This window comes from Varanus komodoensis, unplaced genomic scaffold, assembly GCF_004798865.1.
Source record: "Varanus komodoensis strain SLA01 unplaced genomic scaffold, ASM479886v1 scaffold12, whole genome shotgun sequence".
Lineage (NCBI taxonomy): Eukaryota > Metazoa > Chordata > Lepidosauria > Squamata > Varanidae > Varanus > Varanus komodoensis.
Window position 1 is genome coordinate 29,578,593 of NW_025335349.1, and position 22,954 is coordinate 29,601,546.

General features: G+C 42.1%; 1 protein-coding gene across 1 annotated transcript; it reads left to right on the forward strand.

The window, feature by feature from the left end:
* Window positions 1–494: 494 nt before the first annotated feature.
* LOC123019045 (phosphatidylcholine transfer protein) lies at window positions 495–22,070 on the forward strand. The gene is made up of 6 exons (XM_044421484.1): window positions 495–722; window positions 9,080–9,197; window positions 13,975–14,054; window positions 14,380–14,551; window positions 19,897–19,964; window positions 21,829–22,070. The coding sequence occupies exons 1-6, from the start codon at window positions 495–497 to the stop codon at window positions 21,889–21,891; spliced, it is 729 nt and encodes a 242-aa protein (XP_044277419.1). The 3' UTR covers window positions 21,892–22,070.
* Window positions 22,071–22,954: the final 884 nt, after the last annotated feature.

Sequence of the window (22,954 nt, forward strand, 5' to 3'; positions counted from 1 at the left end):
GCCCCCATCGCAACGGAGCCTCGGGGCGGCTCACAACAGAAACTGGACTCGACAGCGCATGACACACGCCAAGCCCCGTCTGTAGGAAAGGGAGACGAGCAGGAGGATGCACCCTTCACGTGTCCACCAGCATCCTCCCGTTTCATTAAGTGAACCCCTTCCTTCCTCGAAAGGGAGGGAAACAAACACGCTTCTCTCCTCCTCCATCTCACGACAACCCTGTAAAGCGCCGGGGTTTGAACGCGGCAACCGCTGCCCCCCGCATGTTCCACGCCCGACCACCGACTCGCCCAAAGAGGTTCGGGGGCTCCAACAGCTCCGCCGGCCTCCGTTCCACTCGGGCGCCGGCGATGCGCCTGCCGGAGGTCCTCCGCGTCCCGCTCCAGAGGCGCCCGAAGGTTCTGCCGACGGCGGAGGCGCATGAGCGGGGGGCGCCGCGTGGGGGCGGCAGGCGCCGGTGGTCGCTTGCCCGCTTGCCCCGCTCCTCGGAGGCCATGTCTCGGGACACGGGCGCCGGTCTCCCCTCCCCCTCCCCCTCGCCCACCTCCTCCTCTCACTCCCGCAGAGTCTGCCTCGAGAGCCCTTCTTTCCGCGCGCCATTCTCGGAGGATCACTTTCTGGCCGTTTGCCGCGAGGTGGCCAAGTCGAGGGAGGCAGCCACCGGATCCTGGCAGCTCATGGCCGACTCCGCGGGCTTCAGCATCTACCGGATGCTCGACGAGGTGCGAGGGCCGCAGCGCTGGGAGAGACCGAGCGAGGCCTACCCAGCGCCTCAGGGGGAGCCGCCGCGTCGCCGTAGCAACCGGGGCAGGAAACGGGCCGAGCAGCGGGGGGCTGAGCGCGTGCCCGTTGTCGCAGAGGCGCCAGAGGTGCTCTGGGAGCGCGCAGGGGCGCTTTCATTAATTAGCTTACTATTTGCTCCCCCCTCCTTTTTTAAATTTCTCTTTGCCTCCAAGAAAAGTGCATGGCGGCGCCTTTGTCACCCTCCTTTTAAAACAATTTCATTATTTTTCATAAAATGAAGCAGAACCAAAATAACTGTTCAAAACGCAGTTTCCAGAGGGATAGTCGTAGTGGTCTGTTGCTGAGAAAGCAACTGAGATTATTGTGGAGGCTTGAGTCCAAACACATTTATTGCTGGACATGCACATGGGAGGCATGTCATGAGCAGAGCCAGCTGGAGCCGGGGGTCAGACTAGATGGCCCTGGAGACCCTTCTGACTCACTGTTTCTATGTCATTCAGGCAGATGGAAAGGCTTTCATTCAGGCTTGCACCTTTCCTTTGAAAAATTATCGAAGCTTCTGCCATCTCTTCTGATAGTATTTGATTGGGGGGGTGGGTTCCTTTTTCTTTTTTTATCATGCAGCAGGATGCATCACCTGACTACTCACAGTTCACCACTGTGCAGGACAGGAAGATATGTAGCAAGCATCACTTTCTCTGACATAAAGATGCAACGATAGAGGAATTCCTACAACAAAAGGCCTTTCTGGGAAGGAAAACAACAGCAACCTCACAGTAGTGTAAGAGTGGAATCTTGTATGAGATTGTTAACTGCACTAAGCCATCCTTAGGGGTAGAGAGTGAAGCATAGCCGTTGGGGCCATGTAAGGGACAGCTGCACCCTAGAGATTTAAGAGCAGTTAGGATATGGGTGTTTCAAACGGGAGACCTAAAATGGGGATTGGCAGCTTCCTGTAGAGTACGGATCAGCAACAGGTAGCCCAGTGGCCAGCGCAGGCCCTGAGGGATATCACCTGCTTCCCTTTCCTTCTGTTGCTAGAACTGAGAGGTGTGTGGCACTGGTTGCTGTGACTCTGGAACTTGCTTTTGCTAGGGATTGTCATTTCCACTCCCTTCTTAGAGTGATCTTCCACTAAATCTCCTTGTGACTAGATAGTTTATGAACTGTGAGAGAGTAGCTTTTGGTAAATCGTTCCTTCTCAGTTTTTCATATGTAAATAGAACAATGGAGACCTGCCCCATGAGATTGATTATGGATTTCACTGTTGAATAGTTCCGTTGTAATTATATGTTGGCTGACTGGTGCTTGAGAGGTAGGCCCATTTTTCATAGATATTCTGCTTCTGTCATCCCATCCCTCAAGGCCCTGGGGGCCTCATGAACTCATGGCTTCTATTTTCTTTTAGTTTTCCACTTCACAAACCTGAAAGTGAGTGCTAACAGCTGGACTTTGTCTTGTTTAAGCATGTGGGTGCATGACAGTTTTCTGTTTTTCTTTCCCCTACTCCTTTTCACTGAGAGAAATTGACTAGGACAAAGTTTGGAAACCTGTGTGGATCTAATCCTTGTGTAAAGTTTGGCTTGTTTGAATCATCCTTGAGAGGGTCAGGGAGGTGGGCAGGATGCCCAGAGTACAGCCATAAGCAGAGTTTTCTTTTTCTCTCCCTTGCTATGCAGATTATGACCTTGGAAACTGTAAGTAAAGAGCTCCCACAGCCTTTCCACTCTTTTCATTCCCTGCAGAGCTGCTGGAAAAAAAATGATTGGGGGAAAAAACCAACCAAAATCTTTCCCCAAACAAACAAACATTCTCCCCAAAGTCTAAAGTTTCTTTCAAAAAATTGCTTTTTAAGGAGGGTTATGTTTACCACACGTTTGTGTTTGAATGTCTATCTTTATAATATCTTGCCATGGGCATTTATCTTTTCCTGGAAACAAAAACAAAACAATACTGTATGTCTTGACCACGTTGGGCAAGTGAGAAATTAACATTTCTGAGATCTCATTGCTCTATATAGTAGAGTTTTAAAATCAAATTTTATTTAAATGCTTCTATCATCCTGTCTTAAAGGCACAAAAGAAACATTTGAAAAACATTTTCAGTACTTTGTTATGAAGAACAGAGAAGCGCAAGAAAAATTATTCACCAAAAATATCCAATTCTATGTTTCCATTTCAGTATCTCAGCTCTTCCCTAGAGATATTCTTTTTAACTTTTTGACTTTGCACCAATGCAGACAGATCTTTTTCACATTCTAGTCATCTGTCATAGGGATGGCTATATATATTGGAATGTATATCAGTATCTAGAAAACTGAGTGGCCCACAAGAATATAGATATTGGCCATTTCTGCTTTAATGCGTGATATTTATTTATTTTATTTATTAATTAAAACATTTCTATGCCGCCCCATTCGCCGAAGCCTCGGGGCGGCTCACAACATAATATAATACAAAAATAACAATATAAAACTAACAATATAAAATAAATAACAATATAAAAGATTTGATTCAGCAGGGCTTCTTGAATGCTCACTATCTTTTGACTTTCTCAAGACCCCTCTCTACTGGAACCTCTTCTTCAGATCAAACCAAGTCATCACTTTGTGTTCCCTATTGTCATTAGGGAGTGTGGCCAGTTTACTTCTGCCTTCCATTCCCAATCACTTTACTCAGGGAAATCTTCTGAAAACACCATCATGCAGGGTCATGCATTGTATACATGTTCAGTGGAGCTAATTCTGAGTGCATTTAGGATTTTATCCTCAATTATTCTATATGTGTGCTAAGTCCCTGTAAAATGAGTCCCATATAAAAATGCACAAAATCTTTTTAGTGAAGCACCTTTCTCTTGACTTCCCATGGTCTTGAGTGTTTGCTGGAAGCACCATAAATCCTTGTATAGTGGGCAGGGTCAAACCATGCTGTGGTTATGTTAGCATAACATCCAAGCCTTTTGAACAGGGTAGGTGAAGTCAGTTGGCTAAGTAATAAAGAGTGACATTGCTGGCTCACTAGGGAGAAACTCCAGCATTGGGCCATCATACTTTGACTGCACTCCCTCTGCATCTCTTTGACTGTTGGAATAATTGTGGTTTATACATACCAGCTCAAAAAGAACACATCCTCTCAAATCAATAGCAGAAACAGCTCACCCAAATTTTGGTCCCTCAACTAAATTTTTTACTATACAATTGTGTATAAAACATCATTTTAAAATCAATAATTACAATCAAATGCCATTTTATCCATTGACTTGCCTCTTCACTTCTGCTTCTCTGGTACAAACCTGGCATTCTAGTCATTACAACCAGCTGATGCTTTAGATCATATTAAATTATGAGGGTATATTTCTTAAGCTTAAAATTATCTTGCAGGCTCATCAGTTGTCACATGCTTATTCCAACATATAAACACACACACACACACACACTTGTTATATGAAATTTTATGAACTTGACTCAAACTAACAACTGGACTAGGGCCCCATACAGGTGACCAAAACCACAACCATGTGTAAAGGAACCACTGGTATATTTTTTCTTGTTATTGAATCCGGATGGGTGATGCTATGAACTGGCTAGCTGAAATTAGAATGGAACAATGTGCACCTATATCAAATCTTGTTTTTAAAACAGGGATTACCTTAAAAAAAGTGTTAATGGGTCTTGGGATTGGCACAGAATGAAAACTGAGGAATCCTGCTTTCCTGTGAAGAGTTATACCTTCCCATATGTGAAAAACAGATCACGTTCCCTTCAGGTGATGATCCCTGAACTCCTGGTCAGGGATGAGTCAGTTCATGTCATTACAAGAAATATAACCACACTTCTTACATAATGAGATGATCCCTAAATGCGTAGGTGGAAGTTATAAATATTAGTGGAGGTGGTGTGACAACATGTCCAGGAGGTGGCAACTATGCCACTGGCTGTTGGTGGAACCAAAAATGCCATTTCTTTCCATAATATTATTAGATACAGCAAGACAAAATCTTTGTGTCTTTAATTCATTTCACCCTTGTACAATATCGGTATGTCTGAGGAGAACTCTTAGGTCTGTCAGTCCAGATTTCATACTACTTCCGTTTTAGGATGGACAGCTGGCTAACTCAGCAGGGCATTCTGCCTTGAAATACTGAAGCCCTGCTGGTTTACTGGCCAAGAGGAAACTTTGTGGGCTGCCTGTGGTCAGAGACAGCATGATTCAAACAGCTGGCAGAAATGCCTGGAAGTAAAGTCTAATGTAGGCAGGAAGCCCAATTCTCCACTAACCGAAGTGCTATCAAAATTGGCACATGTGCTGGTGGAATGCTTGAAGCCTCTGTCGTTTTGATGAGTGTCCTGTGATCCTTTTGGATAGACAGAGTACCAATACAGATAACTGGAGTTTGGAAGTGATCTGGTTTTAAAAGCTATGTTAGCTGGTCATAATGTAGCCCAGTCAGCAAATGCTGACACGGATGAAGAATAATTTTACAAGAGGCTTAACGCCTTTTTTGTTTAGGTCACTTTGTAATGCAAATACAAAAGCTACATTGGTCAGAATACTTTTTCAAAGAGTGAACTCTCTCCCAGGTTAACAGCAATCACATACACAAGAGAGGCTTCAAGGGTTATTTAAGTATCACATGTAAAGCATGTAGGCAGTCTGATTGTTCAAAGATTGAAACTTGAGTTTTATCCTGCAAATTAAAAATACAAAGTAGCACACTTTATTTACATTTACATAAAAGTTTTTTTTCACAAAACAGATCTTACCAGTAAAAGATATTTGTAAGTGGCTAAAGTTCAACAGAATATTAGTAGATAGTGCAGTGGAATCCATCCAGTAATTTGAAATTATGTTCAATAGTTCAGGCTTATAACTTTTCTGTTCACATGTGAACTTCATTTTAATTGGTATGCTTTGCTAATTCTCTGGCAAACAGCCACTTTTTATTGATGTGGCATGTAGAAGTGTATTGCTGATTTACCACGTGCATCATTATATTTTGTGGACAGCAAGAAAATATGAAGACTGAAGAATCCAAGTTCTGCAGGGCTGGTGAGGATCATAAATACTAGGGTATTAGAATTTCCCTTCCCCACAAAATCACTCCAATCAAAAAATGCTTTTCTATTCTTCCTGGGAAGAACACAAAGAGCAGCAATCAGGTATTAGCCTGGAACTGACAAACTGGGGGTGGGGCCGGGGGGGGGGCTGTGGTAGGAAAAGGGAAATCAGCCCAGTTGGCTTCTCTGCCACTGCCACAGGATGGTCATCTTCACATTCCCAAATCTCAGAGTACTCTCACTTCCCAATTCCCAGAAGTACTGGGCAGAATGGTGAGGTGGAGCTCTTTCCTTGCTGCTAAAATGATCTCAAGGGAGGGAACTTTGGAGAATCCTCTGATTCCAATCCGTGCTATTTCCTCTGTGAATATTCATGGGTTTCCACTTTAGGGTACTGAAGTTTTTTTTTATCCCTCACAGTCATAGCTAAAAACCAAGAAAATACATTGAGTAACTTGCAACATTCAAATGCAGAGGAGAATTTGGTTTACCATCAGAGCACTGTGCATTATTCTTTAATGTGAATTCAGACCAACAATTTAAATAGAAGGAAATAATCTGTTCCACAGTTGTGTTTGGATATACAGACAATTACTTCAGAGTTATATAAATACATTGGGCTATTAATGCTCTTATACCTTTGCTATGGTTGTTGTTAGGGTCAACTGTACAATGATTCTGGGTGGATTTACCTGGTCCACTGCACCTTGTAGAATAAATGGAAGTCTTTGTTATAAAGAGTATAATTCTCGGTATAAAGAGTTTAGTATATTATCTTTGTTGAGAAGGTGTATTGCATATATCTTATTCTGTTGCTGTGCCATTTATAAAAAGTGGAGGGGGGAGGATACAAGTGTCCATCAGGATGGTGTGTACTGCCAAGAACATGCTGGAACAGTAGCACAAATCTGATGGTTGTACTTAGTGCTAATGGTGAGGACAATATAAATGTTTATTGCAAGTCAGGCATCATTATTCTGAAGGTCTTGCTCTTAAGAATGACTAATGAAATATATTTTGATGCCTCCATAAGCATCCGGATATTTAGCATTCATTAACTTAGGCAAGCAAGTCTGATAGCTGCTCTTGGCTCATGCCCAGAGCCTGATTAATTTAGTCCCATAATCAGTGTTGATGAGAAACTTTCTTTCCTCCCTGATGGCTAAACTCTACTTAAGACCTTCCCTGCTTTGATTGCTGTTAAGCTTCACTTTCACACTGGGATAGGAGCAGGGAAGGTATACACCATGGGAGTAGACACTTGCTCCAGAATAACACTTGGCGATTACCAGCTGATTGAGGCAGTGCTTGATTCCGCCAAGTTCTTGCCATCCTTTTAAGTAGCCAATCGGAGGACAGTGTGTCAGGACCTGCAACAGGAGACTTTTCCTTGCCACCCCTGCAGTAGTGCCCCAGTTGAAAGAATGTACATGGGCTCAAGAGCATTTTTGTTTCAAATGGTTCCCAAAGAGAACACGTAATTAGTGAGCCATTCAGTTCCTTTGGGGTGAGTGGATTGGGGTCAGTCATAGTTACACAGTGTAACAACGTCACATGCTCATATAACTAATACGGAATGGGTTTGTAGAATTACCAGATTTGAAAAACCCAGTCATGTTTAAGCAGATTATAGACACCTCTGGGACAGAAGATTAGAAATGAAAACTGAAAGGTTTAAGAGCTCTGAGAAGTGTCCCTGAGTTGTACCGGAAAGAAAAAGCAAGCTTTGCCTACTAGCTATGTTCAGCCATCAAGAAGACTGTAACTAAAGAAATGTATGCCACTTGAGTAATTGTAGTGCAAATCTTTAAGTCTATACCAATTGCTTCATAGCAGTGGAAACTCTTTCATGCTGGTGGGAGATGTGGGATCATACAAACTTAGGCCAGCTGTGCTTTTGTTTTTGTTAAATTCCTTGATTGGAAAAAAGCACACAAACCATGAACACTTCAAGATTTTGCTTTCTGTTATGTTTCAAAGCTGTATGGCTTTGTTTGCCTTGCACAAATGCAAATTTTGGTTCCATGTTCTCGTAACACTGGAAAATAGATAGTCTGATGAAGAGATATGGTAAGTCCTGTAAACTAATACCTGGAAAGCATCTGTCTGGATAGATGCAATACAGGCTATTCCTACAAAGTTCTGAGTTAAGGAGCAGTCTTTTAAGCAGTCTTTTAAATAAGGGAGATTCCTTAACATAAGAGACTTTGGGGGACTTTATGAAGGGTAAAACATTTCAGGACTCACTGGTACGTATTTTATCTTTGCAAAAATGGGCTCACAGGGGCATAAGCTTGCGTAGAAATATATTTCCATTGTCAGAATGAGTTTTTGAAGTGAAATGGATGAACAGCTGAAATGGATGAACAGCAAAACCTGCTGGTCCAAGAAGTCCAAACGGGTTGGGCTAATTTCCCACTTTACATATTCTTTGTTGTTTACTACAAAAGCACACATGGTTTACATAGTGTCTAGCTCTGCTGGTTGACAAAATATCCTGCATAGCATTTTCACCATAAGATGATACTGGTATTGCTAGGAATTGATCAATTGATTGGCAAGGTCATACCATGTTTAATGAGCAACCCTTCCCTCCTTCCCCTTGAAGCCCCCGTCTGCCTCCCTAATCTAGACAGAGCGTAATGCAAAGTGTGATGGTATCTATTCTGCGGGTGGAAGGATAATATTGGATCCAAGCCATTGTCTCAAATCTTTAAGAGCAACAACATGCTCTTATAACAGCTGGTTATATATAAAAGGGATTCTGTTTTAGCTAAAGAGCTGATAAAGTTATCATTACATTTTAAGTAATACTTTTTAAATTAAACAGAGAAATCTGTGGCCTTGAAGAAAGACTTGCAAGTTTTGTCAAACTGCCCTGTCCAGTGGAAGATATACCACTGGAAGAGCAAATTACCTCTTCCTCCTGCAGCTTCTCCCACATACCCTAATTTGAAGCAGATTTGAAGGGGCACAGAAATGTCAAGGGAGAGGTGAGGAAAAAGGAAATCCACTTGGATAATGTTGGCTGTAAACCTACATGTTTTAAGGTAGTCTCCCAGAGAGTAATCTAGTTCATATGGATCAATTTATTCCTCAACACAAAGCTTACAGAGCTCTATCTTTGTATTTGAACTGTTAATGGACATGAGTTTCCTTTGGTATATTAGCAGAATGGTGTAGCTTTAGTCACTGAGTGTTACCAGGCAAATGTCCAAACATTTGAGTAGAGTGCTATAGATTCTCTCTTGTTTTCTCCCTCTACTTCTGCTTTTTCAGAAATCTGGACTATACGAGTACAAAGTATACAGCTACCTTTCTGATTGTTCCCCAGAGCTATGTGCTGATGTTTACATGGATTTAAACTACAGAAAAAAATGGGACCAGTATCTTAGAGGTTAGTATATAAGTCATCAGAAAGTCATTAGGAAAAATAGAGTTTAATTTTCTTAGTTCTCTTTGACTTCTTCCCTTGACCATTGCCATTTCTAAGGTAGTTTCAGGTTACTATTGCAAGTGAGCAGCACCTTTTAAAAAATACAATACCAAGTAGACTTTTTCTTCACCAAAGCATACATGTGGCTTGAAAATCCATTGCATTTCTCTTGTTATGGTCATTCATTTGTATCTGATGCCTTGAAATATTGATAAAAAACTAAATGCCAATTTCTGACCATCCATTGCTTGTCTAAAACCTGATTCTTCAACACTGTTCTCATGCTGATTTATGGGAAAACAGACATCATTGCTTGCAGTACTTTCTTCACTATCCATGTGATGTCAAGGAAGTGACAGACCTGCTATCTGTACTCTCATAACAATTTTTGTTAGTCTACCTCTAGCTTCAGACTAGAGGAAACTCCATCACTTTTGTTCATCATAGTTTGTCCCGTTGTCAGTATAGGAAATGAAGATCCTCCAGATTGTCAGGTCTGGGACTTGGGTGGTAAGTGTATACAGTTGGTACACCAGGGCCAGAAATGATGGAAATCATAGCAAAATGCAGGAGGACCAAAGGAAAAGACAAAGTCAGGAACAAGCAAGGTCAGAAACCAACAAGGCATGGCAGTTCCAAAAGGAAAAAAAGGATCAGGAATAGGTAAAGGTCAGATACAAATAAGGTATAGCAGGTCCAGAGGCAAGGGCAAGGACAAAAGCAGTTAAGATCAGATACCAACAATTTGTGACAGAACCAGAGGCAAACTGAAGTAAAATACTAGCAAGTCAAAATGGACCCAGGAGCAAGGTGAAGACAGTATAGGTACCAGGCATGGTGAGGTCAGGCTGACAGCAGGGAGCAAAGCAGGAGTGAGAACACCACAAGCCCTCAACTGGTATGGCAAAGTAGAGCAGGGAAGCTTTTTGTGGGGCCTTCTGGAGCTCCCAGCTGTGCTGGGTGATTACACAGAGTCCAATCCTTGCAAGTACCTACTGGCAGGCTCCTGATCCTGCAGGAACTTGCAGGGTGAATGGTGCTGCCTGTCACCAAGAGAGCTGTGTTAAGGCTTCTGATGCTGGCACAGATTAGAGATGTGAAATGCCCCTGCACATTTCTCCTGTGCTACTGAAACTTTTCTAACTTCATGTTCAGTTGTAAACTGCCCAGAGAGCTTCAGCTATTGGGCAGTATACAAAGCATACAAACAAGCAAGCAAATAAATAATTCCCTCAAAACTTCTCACATATTTTAATCTGAGCAGGGGCCTCCAAGTTTCCCTTCAGGGGAAATTCAGTGGCCGCTTGCTAGTATGGATCAGCTGAGAAATAAAATGTCCTATTAGAACTCATAACATTCCGTGAAATTCCTCACCTAAGCCTGGACTTACAGATTTCCCTTTATGTTACACTACATAACTAATGCAACAAACATCTCTCTGAGGCGAAATAGCTCAGTTGTATTTTATTTATTTATTTATAACATTTCTATGCCGCGCCCATTGCCAAAACCTTGGGGCGGCTCACATAGAACATAGAATTTTGTTACCCATTCTGTGCTTATATTTGTTTTAAAGGAGTGATAATAGTTTCACACCTCGGAAGAGTCTTTGGAAGCTTTGTTAGTCCAGAATGAAGCAAAATGGTAGGTGGCTTCATGCCCATGGCATCATGGTTGTTCTGTCCCAGCTATAGGTGGTTGAAGTCCCATCAGTAAGGGTGTTCAAGGGTAGGCTGGAAATGCCCATGGGAGGCATGTCAGGAGCGGAGCTGGCTGGAGCCAGGGGTCAGACTAGATGGCTTGGAAGGCTCCTTCTGACTCACTCCGTTTCTATGTTTCTATACTTTTGGCCTGTTTGCTGTCTGGACTAAATAAAATGTTGGTGATGGTCTTTAAACTCCTAAATGGTTTCAGTTCAGAACACTTAAAATATTGTCTTGCTTGCTTTTTTGGTCTGTTAACCCATTCCTTCCCATCAAAAGTTGTGGGAGGGAATTAACCTACATAATTACATTAAATTTATACCCTGCCTTATTATCCCTTTTGTGAGGAACCCAAGGCAGATTATGCAGCTCCATTTTATGTTCACAGGAACCCTATGAGGAGGTTAGGCTGCGATTACTGGCCCAAAGTCACCCAGATCTGTAGGTCCCTTAACCACCACACTATCATATAAATAGAAAACCATCAAAATACCCATACACACCTACACCCTAAACTTTGAAGAAATGGTCTGTCTCCCATGCCCAGTTTTTTTTTTTAAATGACAGTCTCTCCATGTAAATCACAATAGATGGGGGGAAAGAGAGGGTTGGAATTCTTTCTGGTTACAGCCCTTCATGTCTCGCTGGTGTGGTTCTCAAGGTTCTCTAGTCTGAGAGGGCGTTATGGGAAGTGGAAGGATACATCCAGAAGGGTGGAGCTCATGTGCCCCCATGTGCCTACTCATGCCCCCTGCTCCACGTTTTTTCTCACTTCTTGTAACCCAAACAGACTGCCTTTGAGCAGTCTCTGTTCCTGAGAGTGAGTTTGGAAAGGATGTTGACAAGCATTTTTCAAACAGCAATTTAAATTAAAGGCAAAGAGCAAAGATTAAAGCTAATAGGTACACCAGAGGTTTTATGATAGGAAGCAGGTTGTAGAGTCAAAAAAACTGCATATATCAGAGACATGTTAACTGGCAACCCATCCTCACTTTCCTTGATTCCTCCCCAATCCATGGGCAGCACAAAAAGAGGCTGGTTTTGATAGGATTGCCTTAAACTGGCATGCCTTATCAAATGGAATGGTATAGATTTTAATTCTTTTGAGAAAAAAAACCCTAACAAATGTTAAAATGAAGCCCTCAGTAATTTGAGGAGGGGAACATTGTATTGTCCATTAAATTGGATTTGTCAAACATGGCTCTTTTCTTTGGTCTTTACATTTGAGTGTGATTTCTCTCACAGAATAAGGCAGAGTAAATGATATAGGATGTCCAATGGCACCAAGTTAATACTCCAGTGACCTCTGGTGGAAAATGCAATATTCTAAGGTGTCTTATGGCATTCTGACTACATTTCCTTCTACTAGCTAGTTGGAATTACATAAAATCCTGTGAAAAGAAGATATTCCAGGTTAGCAACTTGTTGTTAGACCCCTTGATTGGCTTCTTGACATGTGCGCTGGAGCAGACCGTCCCTCATATAGCCATTCCCACATAACCTGAGAAAAAGCATGCCAAATGTCCTTTATTAATTTATGGATGGCCTGGCATAACTGCTAAGGACATATATTTTTAATTAGAAGGAAAGATACTCTAAGGCCTTCCACATGGCTGGAAGTTGAAGTCTAGCACATCTGGAGGACACCATGCCGGGGACCATTCCATATGAACTTCCCCAGCCTTGGAGATGTATGTATGAGGGCTCCTATTCAAGAAGTAATATCTGTGGTTGGTTAGGATAGTCCTTCTCCGTGCTAGCGCTGTAGGTTAAGAACATTCTACTCCAATGTAGGCCCAGCATTTTCTCCTTTCCCTATAAATCTTGGCAGTGTACACTTCTGCCAAGGTCTTTTGCTGTTGTAAGCCTGGGCAAAAACTGGAAAAGCACCAAACAATTTGTGGTTGAGAGGAAAGGCGTGAGAGCAGGGGAAGGGGTATGGCTCTTGTGGAATTCCGGAAGGTCAGGCTAAAACCCAAGGAAGAATGGATTTAGCCTCCTAGGTCTGGGGTTTCCTGCCTCTGCTTTGCTTGTTTGATGACTCTGTATGCGTGATGTATATGCATTACATTTGATTAGCAGGATCACAGAACTATATGCACTGGATATTTCAAATGTTTATAATAATTCTGTAGAATCAATCAATCTATCTATATGTAGCATGTACACTTTAGATTAGAGAGATAGATTAGTCTTCTTGCATCCATAGTTATATAATGTGGGCTGAAACAGAAGACAGAAATGGTCACGTTTACAGATGCTGAGCCTTCCCAAAAGAAATCGCCAAACAAATCCAATTTGATCTTTTAAATGTGGTATTACAACATATTAAAAAAATGTGGCTGTTGCAGAAAACATGAGTCCTGCATCTCTTCCCCTTTCCCTCCATTAATGTATATGAAAGGGAATGCAAGATGCAAATTTGCACTCCAAGTTTACTTGCTGCCATTACTGGAGCAGAAAGACAGAAGAAAATGCAGGGCTGAATGGCAGCTATTGCAACATACCATATGGTGCCATGTGTGTGCATGCGTACATTTGTGTATGCCTTAAGCCAGGAGTCACAAGAGTCAGCTTCTGGATCTTTCCCTCTTGCACCACCAGCTCTGTTCCCATGGGTAGACTGAACTTTTTGCTTCAAAAATGTCATCTAATATGTAGTGTAGTTTAATATAGTATAGAGCCTCCAGGAGCCAAGAAAGCATGCTTCTTAGTCTGAGGAATTCATCTTGGGTGTGAGAACCCTTCCTAAACTTCTGTTCCTTTACATGACCTGGATTTTGGCCTCTGTCTGGTATTAGCTACTCACCAGCCTCTGGCCTACTTTGACTGACAGCCAGCTCCTCTGGGTCCTGGAAAATTAGTGCCTGGAGTCTGACCTGACCACTGCTAGGGCCCGATAAATACACAGGATCTGTATGCGACTTCTGTCACACATTTAATTAACCAATGCTTGACAGTCCTTACAGTGTATATGTAAGTTCAGTTATATAATACACTGTGTGCATCTAACACATTTCCCTTCCAATTTATAGAAATGTGTGAGAAAAATCTTGATGGCAGAACAGTTATCTACTGGGAATTGAAGTTCCCTTTCCCCTTGGCAAATAGAGATGTATCCTTTCAAGTCTTGGATTGGAGTTTTATGTCTAGCATTTGCAGCTGCAAACCCTGACATGATTTTCAGTTCTTTGCAGCACAGTTCTAACATTTAAGAGATGCACAGTTTAATCGTTAAGGGAAAAGTATGTCATTAATGCATATTGTTGTGAATTATACTGCTTATTATATTTGGAAAGCAAACACAACAAAATAATTTTAATTGGGAAATGTAGGCTTCTTGAGATAGGCATATTCTTTGAATCTATCTTAACCTATATTTTGACTTCATAATATATTTTATATTTTAAAATCCTGATTATTTCTAAACTTCAGTGCAGTATGTTTTTATTCGTGAGCGTCAAGATATGGAAGTTGATGGGGAGAAGATCTATGTTATATTGGCTAAAAGTGTGAGCACTTCTAAATTCCCAGAAAAACCTGGGATTGTTAGAGTAAAGAATTATAAACAGAGTGTGGCCTTTCAAAGTGATGGCAAGAAAGGGACCAAAGGTAAGATATCATTAAATAACTTTATAGGAATGCCTACTTAGAGCAGAAAATTGACATATCTTAGTCAAGATTATGAAAATTTGCCTTTTAAAAATTAAAATTCAATTTATACAGATGGCTGCTAAAAATTATACAAAATAATACTAGGAGAATGCAGCCAATGTTTTTAGCTGGTAAATTCTAATGCACACAATCCCACTGCTCACTTGAACCATCACTGAACCACTCCCATTTATCTGTTTCATTTTGTTCTGCCTCTGCCTCTCCTCCCTCACCTCTTACTTGCCCTTACTGGCACCTCTCCGTCTCAGTCCCCCAGATCACCTCTGTAGTGTTGGTCTGCAGCCACTTTATTTCACTTGCCTCCAGCCTTTTCCCTCAGCATCTTCCTGGTAAGACTTCACTGCGACAACCACAAGATACTTTAGAGTCAGTTTGAATGTAATTCTGTATAAATCATTCTAGAGCCATGTGGATTGTGCATGGGTATTTGCACAAATTTCATTAATGGCAAAAACAACAACAATTGAGCAAAACATCATCCATCTTAGAGACAGAAGGCTGCAAAACAAACTTTGACTTGACACAGTTCCAGTCAAGAAAGCAAGAAATCCATTGAGCATGAATGGGCTCAATTTCTGTGTTCTGGAACCTTTCCTCAAGCCTGAAGCTGAACCCGACCCTTTGGGATAGGTATGCTCCCTAATCATTCAAGCAACAAGCACAAAGGGAGCATTCAAGCTATTCTGGTTCACTGCTGATTATTTCTGACCAGTCAGGTCCTATTCATGCATGGGGAGGTTTTCCTACACCTCCCTCTAACGTGAAACTTAAACCTCAACCATACCACACAGATATAACCCTGATTGATTTAGAGAACCAGCACAAAAGTTGCGTTCATGGAGTTACAACTGACTGCACAGAACTTCCGCTTAACTGAGGCTTCTTCCAGTCTCCTAAAAATGCAAAGAGATCTGGGTTTTCATAACCCTAACCTTAACCTTAAGCCTGACCTTTACACCCAGCTATAATTCCTGCCTATTCAAACAACATGCACAAAAGTAGCATTCAGGGACTTCTTATTCACCACTCACTTTTCTTTTAACTAATTGAGGTTATTTCCAGATCCCCAAACATAAATGTAGACTGAGACTTTCATAAACCCAACCCTAACCTTAATATGAACCCCAACACTGCCATGAAGGTATGATCCATATTCATTTAGAAAAAACACTTAAAGGCAGCATTCAGTGTTTTACAGCTGACCTTTAGAAATAGACAAGGTCCCAGTTTTGTCTAACCCTACCCTGAGCCTAATTCTAATCTTAACCCCAACCATAACCTAAAATTTAACACCAATGTTGGCCCCTCTACACATGCAAAGAGCACAGAAAGAATCATCATCATCCAGGGTGCTTTTGATAACCAGGCAGATGTTCTGACAATTCAAAACTATTTCCATGATCTTATATATGTACACATCTGTGTTTACTTAATCCTAACCCTAACTTCAACTCAATTCCCAAACCTAATATGCCAGTACATTTCCTTCAGAGACCACACCATTCAGGCTGTTCTTCTTGCTTCCTAATTCTTTCTGAGCAATGAAAGCCAGTTGTAGACTTGTGCCCTTTCATAATAGTTCAGATTTTGAAACAACCCCTAACCCCAACTGGAAGCTTAACTGCTCAACTGAAGTGCAGTGATAATCCTTAGACAACACGCACGGAGGCACCATTTAGGCTGATCTTTGTGACTGCTGTCTTTCTTGCCTGTACATTGGTCTACATTTTCCTAATCAGAAGAATAACCCCAACTGTAACCCTAACACTAATCCAAATTTTATTCCCAAATCTAAAGTGCCAGTGTACTCCCTTCAGATTCCATGCACAAAGGCAGCACTCAGGCTGTGTGTTGATCATTTGCTTGTGTTGCCTAAATGACACTGTTTCCAGGGTCTTAAACATGTACATAATGCCTGGTTTTTCCCACCATACTTTAAATTGAAGCTGCAGAATATTTCTACTCTGCAAATAGGATTCTTAGACATTCAGACCTCATATACAATGCTAGTTCCTGAAGCGTTCATTTTTACCTCTCAGTTTCTGGTAAACCAAAGCTCTTTGCAGGGCCCTGGAAATACACGGGGGCCCTGGGTTTTCTAACCCTAACCCTAACCTGAAGCTTAACCTCAAGCCTATATTGCCTGATAATTATTTCACATTTAGCAAATATGCACAGAAGCAGTGTTTTATTTACTGCAAAACCGCTCTGACAAAGAAATAGATTCCTATTTCTTAGAAATCTGACAGGACTCAGGTTTTCCTAACCCCAATGCTAACAAGATCACAAGATGGCAAGAACACAAGTCTGTAGCTTCCGGATCACAAGAACCTATGGATGGTTCTGAAAGAAAAGGGATGCCTCAGCACTGGATAGTTCTAATGTGGATAAGAAGATACTGTTAGGCCAGAATATGGAGAAAGAGAATGGCTTCCCATAGGCAAACACATCAGACAAGGATGTATTTTATCTTCCTATCTGTTCAAGTTATAAGCAGAACATGACATAAAAAGCTGGAATAGAATCAGAGTAAGGAATGAAAATTGGAGGAAGAAACATCAGTAATTTAGGCTATGCAGATTCTACCATACTACTGGCAGAAAGCAGCAGTTAGCTGAAGCGACTCTGCAGTGGCCCAGAGTCCAAGTTCCTGGTGAGTGTGCCCAGGGTTTGTGGGGTGCCTGCCAGGAATCAAGCCTCATGTGCTGTGCAAGCAGTGCTACTTTTCCATGCCCACGAAGTAGGAAAGAAGGCTGGCTGCTGGGAGTCGCAACCAGTGCACCCACTGCTGGCAGCAAGCAGGGAAGAAGGTTAGCCACTGGAAATGGTGGCTGGCTCACCTGCTGTCCGCACCCCTTTCCCCATGTGCCATCACTGCCACCACTGGCAGCAGTGAGCAGGATTCACGAGCATGTGTGCACTTTTGCTTGGCTTGGATGGCTTTGCACGAGTGGTCTGAGTATGAGAGGAAGTCCTTAGATTCTGGAGGGATGGATTCTGAAAGGATTCATCCCAAACCTAAAAATAACCAACAAGTTTCTGCAAAAGTAAGCTTAGTCTTACTAAATGTTAGAATCCTCTGAGTGTATTAACAAGACTGAATGCAACAAGAAACATGTCCCTCACCAAAGATCCCTGAGCAATCTTAGAAATCATGGGATAAAGGAAGAAGTTCTCTTATGGATTGGGAGCTGGTTAAAGATCAGGAAGCAGAGAATAAGACTAAATGGGCAAGGAGGAGTGTAAACAGTGGAGTCCTTGATGAGATGGGTACTTTTCAACTAGATCATAAACTAGTTGGAGCAGGGTAAGCAGTGGTTTGGCTGAGTTTTCTGCCAACACCAAAATTAATTTGGGAGGTTAAAACAATAAGGTATTGTGAAGAACCCCAAAGGGACTTCTCCACACTGAGGAAGGGAATTAAAATGCAAGTGTGATTCAGTACAAAGTGATACACACTGGAGTAACAAGTAAGAACTCGGGCAAAACACACTGACTTCTTATATATGCAGATAGGGCCTTTTTTTCTGGTCATGACTGAACAGGAAAGGTGTAATAGGTTTGAGACGAAGAACTTAATGCAAATGCGCAATGTGTGGCCACTATCAAAAAGGCATATTCCATACTAGGGTTCATTAGGAAAGGAACCGAAAATAAAGCCTTTATACAAATATCTGGGATGACCCACTTGGAATATTGTCAAGAGTTCTGACCACTGCACCTCATGAGGGATACTAAAAAACTGGAAAAGTGGAAATAGGCAACCCAAATGATCAAGTAGTAACTCTATCATTATGATAGTGAAGATTATGAAGTGTAAGTCTTTTATCTTAGGGAAAAAGGGTGAGTAAGGGATGGATATAACAAATACATCTAAAATTATATATGGTGTGGCAAAATGGATAGGGAGAATCTTTCTCATAATATTAGAATCCCAGGTCACCCAGTAAGGCTGAACAATGTGAAATTCAGCAACTGGCAATTTAATTTACTTTTATAAAAGTAAGACTAGAAACATTTATAGTTCTGAAGAGAATCTCCAGGTTTGACTTTTGCTGTAGATATTGTAGTTCATCTGGTGGAGGCAATTATCCTGGATGCATCTTCTGTCAGGTTCTGTCTAACTCGCTTACTACTGGGAAAAATACATTAGCTGTTGGGTGCACCATTTCATGCTGCCCAAAGGGGAAAAAGTGCCTGTGCATTGATTATGATAAAGTGCAGTGACTAAAGTGAAAAGCCACCCCCCTCCCCATTCTGCAGCCATTCTCCAAAGCCTTTTCACTGTGAAAATGGAATTGCAAAGATGTTAAAACTTTTTGGTTTACCTTTTCCAGCACGAATGCAGAATCTTTTCTGCTTTGAGAGTGGTGGCTACCACATGTGTGTGTTTGGGGGTGTGAACACACACATGCATAGTCACATACATCTAATACACATACTTCTAATACATGCATGCCCTCACACCAGCAACAATAAAACTTGGTCTTGCAGCAACAGCATCTGTTCCATGTTACAGCATCAATGTTCTGAAGCCCATCCCTGTCCCAGTCAACCCAAATTTTTCATTTTTCCAACCTGATAGCCAAATCAGAGGAAAAATACTCTAGGAGCAGGCCTTATTGTTACCGTCATGGGAACCTCATTGCAGAGTGTCCTAAGTATTGTAGGAAACAGGCAGGTACCTTCAAGCACAGTTTCCAAGGAAGTTCCAGGTGGGAATAAGGCTTCTGTGGTCCTGTTTCTCTCCACCCACGTTTTTCCTGAAGTGACAGAGTGCCAGCTCTGGTTGCTGCCTGCAGCCTATGGGTTTCATTTTTTAAATGCACTGTTACAGAGAAGGAAGTTCTCTGAATTTTCTACAGAGCTGTCAGGGCAGAATCTATTTTTCAGTTTCACCTTGCCACTTTCAGATCTTCTCCTGAGATGAGATAATGTGTAATTCATTATGAGCCTACCAGCATCTAGCTGTGCAATTCACTGTATAAGTGAACAAAGAATGGGCAAACCTAAGGGGTCAAGAAAAATCATGTGCAAGTTATTCAGAACCCCTGCAGAGTTTCAGTAGATTTCTCATACCTTGGGGGAAAGAAATGGAAATTCCATGGAAATTCCAGAGTACATTCTGTACAAGTCTACTTTTGAATTGCAGCAGTAATAGCAGTCTAGACATTTCGTCTGAAAGTAGATGGGCTAGCAAGAAGCCCACCAAATGGATATAAATAATTTTTCTTTTCATTAAAAAACCTGTGACTGCATTTTGTTTCTTTTTGTTTTAAAAGTTTTCATGTGGTACTTTGATGATCCTGGCGGCAAAGTTCCTCCATGGCTTGTCAACTGGGCAACCAAGGTAAACAGGATGGGAGCCAAATGGTTGGGTCCTACCAATAATTCATTTTCAACTGATGGGATAACTATTATTTTTATTACTAAGTGCTGGAAGAGGAAGAGCCAAGCCTAGAGTAATAAGTCAAACTTCTTTATTTCCTCCCATTCAAACAACCAAGCAGAAGAACGCCAACAATTAGCACAGCTGGATGAGGTTCCCTGTAGAGTGCACCTTCAGCACTTAAAGGCATGGTGGTGGTCCCTGAATGCCCTGCTCAGTGCAGAAAGGGGCTTCATGCTGGATGGTGGTGTGCTGCATACTGGACAACATTTCTGAGGCAAGGGGAGACATTGCTGGAGAACTGACTGGATCAGGTGCTGGAAAAGATGCTGTGGTGGTCAGCATTGGCCCCAACGGCCCCCACATGCCCTCTGACCCACCTACACCCCTGCAGCCAGGTGTGAGCCATGCAAGATCCATGCAGCTATTTCTCAATGGATCTGTGAGATCTATTTAGGCATGGGTGCTAGGCTGCTTTTCAGAAGTGGTCATGGTAGTGACTATAAGACTTCCTGTCCTCCAAAGCCAGTAATCGTAGCGTATTGCTGAACGCAAGCTATGGTGCAGATTTCAGTGAAGGTTGTTGTTGTTGCTAGTCGCGAAGTCGTGTCCGACCCATTGCAACCCCATGGACAACATTCCTCCAGGCCTTCCTGTCCTCCACCATCCCCCGGAGTCCGCTTAAGCTCACGCCAACTGCTTCAGTGACTCCATCTAGCCACCTCATTCTCTGCCATCCCCTTCTTCTTTTGCCATCCATTGTTCCCCGAACCAGGCTCTTCTCCAGGGAGTCCTTCCTTCTCATTAGATGGCCAAAGTATTTGAGTTTCATCTTCAGGATCTGGCTTTCTAAAGAGCAGTCTGGGTTGATCTCCTTGGTGAAGGTAGGGAACAGAAAGTGTAAGGCTGAATCGCAGAAGTAGCAGACCTGTATCCACCCCGGGTATAGTCGTGGTGGGGGAGGCATTAGATTCTGAGCACAACTTTTGGGAAGTGGAGCACGTACACCAGCAGAAGCGTTGAAGAGGAATGTTTGAAGTAGGATACTCTAGTTTCTGTATGATTAAATCTTTTTCAGAAACCAAGGCCCTCTGCAATGCTGCTGAAATAAAAAAGTGCTTTGCTACAGATGCTTCTTTCATGTGGGAAAGCTTTGGTGTGGGATTGAGGGGAGGGATGTGTCCATATCGGCAGAAGGTGGGTGTGATTTCCATGGGGATGTTTTTCTGGGCCAGGGAAAGGGGAGGAAGACTGGCCCTGATGCTGACCACAAGGAATGGGAGGAGACATGAGTGGGAACAGTCAGAAAGCTGGAATGTGGCCAGCAGAGGAGGAGGGAGATACAGCGGCTGGAGAAGAAATTCAAAATGGGGAATAGCTTGAAACGGGGGGGGGGGGGGGGGGTGGGGTGGGGGGGGAGAGGCAGGAATGAGGGAGGGAGGGAGGGGGGATGGGCAGTCAGGGTATTTTTGATGGCATAAATGGAGTGAAAAGAAGGAAAGGGGAAGGTGAGGTTCAGCCAGAGAAGGTGGATTCTGGAGGGTAGTGTCTGTGTGCATGGATATTTCCAAAAGCATCTTGGAGCAATAATGCATGTGTGATGATAAAAGGATGATGCAGCAGGTTGCAGACAGCAGGATGTTAGATAGTTTCACAGAAAGAGACCGGCTTCTGCACCTGATCATGAAGGTGGGGGCAGACATTTTGTTGTGCAGAAGAATCACAGCATGAAATGGTGCTTTCTGTGAGTACATTCATAGAATCATGGAATAGTAGAACTGGGAGGGGCCAGAGGGCTATTGGGTTCACCCTCTTCTTTTTGCAGACTGGAGTACCCAACTTCTTGAAAGACATGCAGAGAGCTTGCCATGCCTATTGCAAGAGATAAACTGTTCCTTGGATTTGATCTAGATGGATGGTATAAAGGCATATGATCAAAGCTGGATAATCAGCCATGACCCGTTATTGAATAACATCTTCTTTCTGGGATGATAATCATGAGCTATGTAAGTTCCCAGGCATATGACTATGGAACATATTAAACTTCCTGTTTTTCATTTTCCATCATCTGGATGTGCTGCCATTTTTATTTTTGCTTGGTATCAGATATCAACCTTTGAAACATGCTGCTCACGGTTCCCATCCTGATTTAATTACTTCTGTAATTTTGCAGGTTCTGAGGTGTTCCCCTGCCCACAAGGGTGTCTGAAGTCACTTCTAAGGAGGGAATAGCTCTATGTTGTGCATACAGAGGTGCCCTCTCCATTGCAACAAATGATTGAATAAATACATTTTTACTATTGCAACCATTTGTTGCAACAATGGCTCCTGGAAGTGGAAAATATTGCATGAAATACTGTGCAAAATATACAAAACATATGAAATGTTGAGATAATAACTTCTAATCAATAAAATTTACTATTCTGTGTAGGCTGTGAGGAAAATTAATTCAAAATTTAGAATTTCAAGGGCAAAGATCACTATGGCCAACAGATTTTCCCTTATATGGGATGTAAACACATAAAACATTAAAAACCTCATAGCAAATAAAACTTGCCTGTTGTTCTACATAAGGGTTAGGAAGTTAGCTTGCATTTACAAACTAAAAGGATGAAGTTCACAGCCAATAACATTATCCTTTTACGAGATATAAACATATAAATGCATAGCACACATGTCAATAAATATATTTTAAGTTATCCTTTGTCTTGAGCTAAACTTCTTGACACATGCAATAGTAACTGGGCTTAAGGGGTAAGGAACAGACCAATACCTCCAATTTATGTTGTGAATCTAAACTTTACATAAAAAAACAATAATATTTCATCCCCTTAATCCTAAAAATTCAAACCAAGACATCCCATAGAGCAGAAAGTCTTTTTATAAAGATGAGACTCTCAGGCCAGTATAATATAGCAATAGCATGTAGTGGGGCCTTGGTAACTGGTACT